General features: G+C 32.4%; 1 protein-coding gene across 1 annotated transcript; it reads left to right on the plus strand.

Annotated features, from left to right (window-relative positions):
- The first annotated feature begins 241 nt into the window (after positions 1-241).
- On the plus strand, positions 242-5819 carry LOC132629859 (uncharacterized). Its single transcript, XM_060345250.1, has 5 exons — positions 242-400; positions 501-762; positions 1547-1758; positions 4334-4601; positions 5284-5819. Exons 2-5 carry the CDS (start codon positions 502-504, stop codon positions 5590-5592), a joined length of 1050 nt encoding a protein of 349 aa, XP_060201233.1. The 5' UTR covers positions 242-400; position 501; the 3' UTR covers positions 5593-5819.
- The last annotated feature ends 1930 nt before the right edge of the window (positions 5820-7749 follow it).

The raw sequence follows: 7749 nt of genomic DNA on the forward strand, positions 1-7749 counted from the left end.
CAAGTTCACAACACACCCCCTCATCGCGAGCATCGTGCTGATAACGTGTTATAAACTGCTTGTACATATTGTCCGCTTTGGCGCACCTCACGGCTTTAAAACGCGTATACAAGTAAAGGCTTCAGACCCAGCTTATAAGCACACACACAATCCCGTGTGCGAGCGATGTGGGAACTTCAAGTTCACAACATATACTATATTTTTGTTTTTTCTTTTTTTAAAGTTTTTGAATTAGGTAGGCCTATGTGAAGATAGTGAAAGAAGAACACTAAACTGAAAGTACTCTACACTTTTGTAGCAAAGAATTGTGACCATTCCCTTCATATCCTAAGTTAGATAGGAGGAACTTCCTTCTCTCCAACTAAAAATATCTCAAGATTTTATCATCATTTTTATAAGGGTAATTTTGATCTAAACTCGTCAAATTTTTCTTGTTGTCTTGAACTATATATAATTTTTCTTTTTTTGTACAGTACTAATCTTTTTTTTTTTTTTTTTAGGATGATCAGAAAAATGATAGCCCTTTTTGGAATTGTGATATTAGCACTAATTTATAGGGCAATTATGCCACCACCTCCAAAGATTTGTGGTTCACATAATGGACCTCCAATTACAGCACCAAGAGTGAAGCTTTCTGATGGGAGATATTTGGCCTATAAAGAAAATGGTGTTCCTAGAGACCAAGCAAAACACAAATTTGTTTTCATCCATGGCTTTGATTGTGTTAGACATGATGTTGCTTTGCTCACCACTATTTCTCCTGTATGTATCATCTTACTTGTTTTTTTTTTTTTTTGGTTTCCAACTTGGTGTCTAGTATCTGCTTTAGGGCTCGACTAATTTGGAGTCGAGTAGAGAAATCTGGCTCTTAAGGCTCTCGACTAAAGGCGACTTCATTTTGAAAGTTCGAACTCGATTTATCTAGTTAAGGATGGAGGGTACTTTTTAAAGTTGTTTTTAGTATTCTTTTTGGTTTCCCACCTAGTGTCCAACACCCGCTTTGGAGCGCGACTAATTCGGATTCGCGTTGGAAAGTCCCACTTTTAAGGCTCTCAATCAAATGTGATTTCTTTTTCAGAGTTCGAACCCGAGATCCTGCTTAAGGATGGTGGGATATTTTTCTAAGGTTGTTTTTAGTATTCTTTGTGGTTTTCCACCTGGTGTCCAACACCCGCTTTGGAGTCCGCCTAATTTAGATTCGCATCGGAAAGTCCCACTTTTAAAATTCCCGACCAAATATTACTCCATTTTTAGAGCTTGAACCCGAAATATCTGCATTTATAAAGTTATTTTTAGTAAGTATCTGTTGGTTTGCCACCCGGTGTCCGGCACCCGCTTTGGAAGCCAATTAATCCAGGTTCATGTCGGGGAGTCCCATTTTTAAGGCTCCCGACCAAAGTCAACTCCATCAGAGCTCGAAACCGAGATCTCCAGTTAAGGATGGAGGGCTACTTACCGCCCACGAGAACCTTTGATGATTTTAAGGTTGTTTTTAGCTGTGACATGGATATAACTGTGGCTGCAATCAATGATTTTCTTGTTGCAGGAGGTTATGCAGAGTTGGGGAATATATATAGTGTCAATTGATAGACCTGGTTACGGAGAAAGTGATCCTCATCCAAAAAGAACACCAAAGACATTAGCTCTTGATATTGAAGAGTTAGCTGATCATTTGGAGTTGGGTTCTAAATTCAATGTTATTGGATTTTCCATGGGTGGACAAGCTGTCTGGGGCCTTCTCAAGTATATTCCTCACAGGTATTGTTAAACTTGTGTCATATAAAAATCAATTTCCTACTAGTATAAGTTGAATTTTCAGAAAAAGTTGGTTAATTATTTGGGGACAATCGATGGTTAAGTTCACGGATGGTCAGCAAACATTCATCTTATTGCACCAAAGTCACAAAACTAATTCTTGTCACTTAAAATAACTGGAGTTTAACTTATATGCACTGATAGTATAAATAATTATAGCATATCTGACTACTTGGTTATATGTTGTAGCAGGTAACCTGCCTTATTTTAAAGATTACAAATTTCACTTCTTGTACATCGTTATCTGTAGATATCTTTTGAATGACCTGATAGTGTAAAAATTATTTATATTGTCGATATATAAATAATTATACTGATAGTATAAAGAATTATAGCATATCTGACTATCTGGTTACATGTTGTTGCAGGTAACCTGCCTTATTTCAAATATTACAAATTTCACTTCTTGTACATCGTTATCTGTAGACATCTTTTGAATGACCTGATAGTGTAAAGATTATTTATATTGTCGATATATAAGTTAAACTCAAATAACTGAATCGGCATGCTGCATCAGCAAAATATTTATTATCAAATACTTATTATTTTTTAAAGGTGTAAAATACTTATTATTTTTTATCAAATTTTGATTTGGATAATTCTAATTCAAATTATTAAATTAATTTTACATATTTAAAACGAAACAAAGTAGAAATTAATTTTCTATTTAAACGAAGAAATACTATTTTTTAATTTTTGGTAAATATTCTCGGTTTAGCTCATTTTACTTGTAATTTTATCTTTTGCATGGTTTTTTAAGAAAACGTCGATTAGAATTATAATTTGACTAATTTACCTTATTCATTATTTGATCTTCATTTGATATATTTTTTTTACGGCATTAATTTCTTTTCACATTTATTAGAGTAAGAATAAAAATAAAAAAGTAATTAAATTCTATCTTATTTTAAAATATAAATATTTTAAGTATATTTATTTTAGTGAACATAACAAATAAATGACATGGCGGAATAGGAAATACAACAGTTTAATATCTAGATTAGATCTCAGGCTAATATAAAAAAAAAAAAACTGTATGGTTTGACTACTTAACTTTTTGAAGAAAAACAATTTCATTTGGTCCCACTAATGGATTGATACACACGTGGCAATGAATCCATCATTATTGACTTAATGAGATACTTTGGAAATTACATGAATATTGTTTGATTTTTTAATTTTTTTGACATTATTTTTTTTTTAATATGGGGTTCACTTTTTTTTTTTTTATGTTGCTTGATTTTGTTAATATGGGTTCCACTTTTTTTTACAGTGAGTTTGGTGGAGTGCACTTTTTTTTTGAACATTATTAATTTGCACTATTTTTATGCATATATATATATATATATATATATACACACACACACTATGTTCAAAACACGATTAATATAATATTGTAGTTTGTGCTCCGTATTTAAAAATTTATTATATTAGTGTTTGCTACGAATACGCACGTGACAATGAATCTATCATTATTGACTTAATGAGATACTTTGGAAATTACATGAATATTGTTTAATTTTTTAATACGGGGTGCCCTATTGTTTTTGGACATTATTAATTTGCACTATTTTTTTAATATTAGTTGTTGTTTAATATATATGGGGCCCACAATTATTTTTTATTAAATTGGAATGGATATATATATATATATATATTGGTGTTGAATATATATGGGTTAATATGAGATTCACTTTTTTTTTTTATATATATATATATTGCTTGATTTTGTCAATATGTGATACTATGTTCAAAACACGATTAATATAATATTGTAGTTTGTGCTCCGTATTTAAAACTTTATTATATTAGTGTTTGCTACGAATACACACGTGGCAATGAATCCATCATTATTGACTTAATGAGATACTTTGGAAATTACATGAATATTGTTTGATTTTTTAATACGGGGTGCACTTTTTTTTTGACATTATTAATTTACACTATTTTTTTTAATATTAGTTGTTGTTTAATATATATGGGACCCACAATTTTTTATTATTAAATTGGAACGGATATATACATATATTAGAATTATGGGGCCCACATTTTTTTTAATATTAGTTGGTGTTGAATATATATGGGGCTCACAATTTTTATTTCTTGATTTTGTCAATATGGGATACTATGTTCCAAACACAATTAATATAATATTGTAGTTTGTGCTCCGTATTTAAAACTTTATTATATTAGTGTTTGCTACGAATACGCACGTGGCAATGAATCCATCATTATTGAATTAATGAGATACTTTGGAAATTACATGGATATTGTTTAATTTTTTAATACGGGGTGCACTTTTTTTTTGACATTATTAATTTGCACTATTTTTTTAATATTAGTTGGTGTTGAATATATATGGGACCTACAATTTAAAAAAAAAAAATTGGGACGGACGACGAAGAGCAAAAATTGGGACGGACGACGAAGAGCCCAACCGGCTCTTCTTAATAGTAGAAATTATGATTCATCTGCATATAGTTTACATCGTAACTGCGACATTGTAAATGTGTAACAGATTGGCTGGAGCAATTCTTCTAACACCTTTGACTAACTATTGGTGGGGTAGTTTTCCTGCAAACTTGACTAAAGAAACGTACTACGAACAGCTCGTACGGGATCAATGGATGGTTCGAGTTGCTCACTATTTTCCATGGCTGACTTACTGGTGGAACACTCAAACGTTGTTTCCTGCTTCCAGCGTTGCACAGTTCAGTGAAGATATTCTTTTCGACCAAGATAGAGAGCTGATGCCTATCTTTGATTCCTATCAAAGTAAATATCGGGTGAGCACTCGTTTTTAGCTTCTTAGCCTATCCTCATTTCATTGCACGCGACTTTGAAGTAAGATCAGTGACGGATCTAATAATGGATTCGCGAGTTTGACAACACTTATATATATGTGTGAAGAACAAGACTATACAGAGTTAGATATACATTGTGTAACTCACTCTTTTAACTCAGAACCCACACGTATAGCTACTAGATCCGACGCTGCTCAAGATTTTACCATAATAGTCAATTTAGAGAGAAAAAATAGGTTAGCTATGAAAAATGGTCATTGAAAATTTGATATTATTAGTGTAACAATCCACTGCTCAATGACTTAAGTTCACTTGATATTTTCTTAAGGATCTACCTCAGAGCGGTGTTTTTTACATGGATAGAGTTCAAGTTATATGCACTGTCAGTATATCGACTTTTTTACATCATAGGCGAGTCTATTTTACATCATTGGTGAGGCGACAATAGGTAACTCTTCATATCAAGTTTGATATGGTAACTTAGAAGATAGAGTGATTCCTCGTTAAATCCTCAAAATTACACTGATAGTGCAAAGATTTCTTTACAATGTTACTGCATATAACTTAAATCCATTATAATGATATGTCACGCTTTGATTAGCAAATTGTTATCTCTCTTTCTCTCATCTTTAACCTTGCTAATTTCCTGATTGATTGAGGTTAGGACCTGGTAAGACAGCAAGGGGATTACGAGTCGATCCACCGAGACCTAATGATAGGTTTCGGGACATGGGAATTCGATCCAATGACACTAGAGAACCCGTTCCCTAACGGTGAAGGCTCCGTTCACATTTGGCAAGGCGATGAAGACGGTCATGTACCCGTCAAACTACAACGATTCCTCGCGAAGAAACTACCGTGGGTTCATTATCATGAAATGAAAGGAGGAGGTCATATGTTTCCATGGGCTGAAGGAATGGGAGATAAAGTCATGAAGACTTTCTTACTTGGAGAGCCCTTTGACTATAAATGATTCTACCATTGAACAAATTGGAATATTTGTTAACAAGCATATATATGCCAATTAAGTTGTATTATGCAAGTGATAGATAAAGTTCATGAACGCATTCTTATTTGTATAGCCCTTTGTTCTATATAGCTATACTATGGGGCTTGTTTAGTATTGGTTTCAATGACTCTTTGTCATTGTACAAATTCAAATGTTTTGTTAATAATCAAGTATATTAGTTAAGTTGTTTATGTGCTTAAACTCCTGTTATTCTTTCTGGTGCAGTAATGATATATGTTAATTTTGATATGGAATTGAATCATTTAGATTCAACAACTTTTTGTCATCAGGGGCGGAGTTATAGTATTAGGTACGGGTCAAATGACCAAGTTATGGGTTTGGTGGCAAGTTCAAATGCTAGTTAAGTTGTTTCGTTCAAGTAATAGATGGTTATGTGTTGAAAAAATGTACTATTTGTTTTATTGATGCAGTTATCATTCATGCTAATTTTGATTATGAGACTGATTTGAGCAAATATTCTGATTAAATCATGTAAAAAAGACTCAACAATTGGCCTTACTGCTGCATAACACTCTAATATTTAGCATTATCAAAGGCCACTACGTACTCGCAAGCAATAATTATGTGAAGCAGTATATATGTAGCACGACTAAAGTATGATTTTGTAATGAATTTTATTTGTGTCTTGTCAGAGCTGTATATACAGTAACTGGTGAAATTCTTGTGTTAAAGAAACTAAAATTTATAATATTATACTGAAACGAGCTTAAATAGCGCTACATTAATAATGAAGATTCATGTAGCTGACGTCAACTTGCTTGCAATTGAGTCGTTATTGTTACTAGATGAGTTTTCTATAGCATTTAATTTCACAAGTATGTTCTAAGGTATTATAACTTTATTTTGTTATATAACCAAGTTACTTTTACGATACTCTATCCTAAAAATGTAATGCCACAAGCTGCAGGAAACTGTCAGATGAACACGCCAGATTTATGCAACTAGTTATTAGAAGGAACACGCCAGATTTATGCAACCAGCTGAAATAATTGTGTCACAATCTCTAATAGATTTATCTGTAGTGATCGTGTCTAACAGCGCAGAAATTAGTAAGATGAAGAGAAAATGGGAGCAAACGAATAAAGAAAGTAGCCCTTTCATGGATTCTGGCTCATTTTTTTGATTGATACAAAAAATAATACTGATAACGGCGGTGAACAAGGTTAATTTTTTTCCTGCCCACCAGTTTTAGAATAAACAGTCCAAAAATCATCTATATAAAGAAAATGAAAAGTTTTTTGTTTGCAGAATTGAAATGTGAATTGGTTTTTGGGAGCATCTTAAGGAAATGATCCAATATTTGAAACCTTTCAATGAAAGGTCTAGCACGACTCTTTATTTTATTGGTAACTGACCCAAATTTTCTCTTGTGATTTTTTTTTTTTACTTATTTATGAGCCAATCACTAGGTGACTGATCAATTGAGTAATGGTTCGACTTTTCTGTTGAGAGGCCTAACGGCTGCTAAGAATTAGGATGTGAAAAAACTGAACTTGTTCAAAGTTGTACACCTATGACTTCCCATTTCCCACTGTTGACCTGATGTTTGTGCTTTAACAAATTGTAAATACATTTACACCAGTTGTTTACACCAACAGCAAATGGACTCAACTTACCACAATTAAGTCATTTATAGCTTGTTCTGGCCAAGCTTTTGGGAAACCAAAAGCGGTTCGTTTTTCCAAAAGGTTTATTTTAGGAAGCTAAAGTGTTTGTCCAACAGGCCAGATTTTTATTAGAAATGAAATACGTATTTTTGAGTAGCAGCATAAATTTTTCAAATATTTTGGAGTCACAACATAAGTTGTTTGTTTTTGAGTAGCAACCTTGCTTAGGCATAAATTGTTGTTATAAGATTGTTAAAAGTATTTTTCAAATTGGTTAATTAGTCAAACACAAACTCCACTCTGTATTTTCTTGAAAAATATTTTTTATAAAAAAAAATACTTTTAAAAAAAAAATAGATTTTGGAAACTTAGCCAAACAGGCTATTGATGTTGACATATGTCATGCATCTATTTCTTTGGTGTAAACACATGTAATGTTATTGACTAAATTACCCTAATATTTTCCTTGAAAGAGTAAATTTGATGTCTTCTT

This window comes from Lycium barbarum, chromosome 3 (genome assembly GCF_019175385.1).
Source record: "Lycium barbarum isolate Lr01 chromosome 3, ASM1917538v2, whole genome shotgun sequence".
NCBI lineage: Eukaryota > Viridiplantae > Streptophyta > Magnoliopsida > Solanales > Solanaceae > Lycium > Lycium barbarum.

Excerpts from the sequence above, each read along its gene's own strand:
- LOC132629859 (XM_060345250.1), top strand. The coding sequence starts at position 502 with ATGATCAGAAAAATGATAGCCCTTTTTGGAATTGTGATATTAGCACTA. Across the intron at positions 1,759-4,333 it reads CTCAAGTATATTCCTCACAG|ATTGGCTGGAGCAATTCTTC; the intron begins GTATTGTTAAAC and ends AATGTGTAACAG. Across the intron at positions 4,602-5,283 it reads CCTATCAAAGTAAATATCGG|GACCTGGTAAGACAGCAAGG; the intron begins GTGAGCACTCGT and ends GATTGAGGTTAG.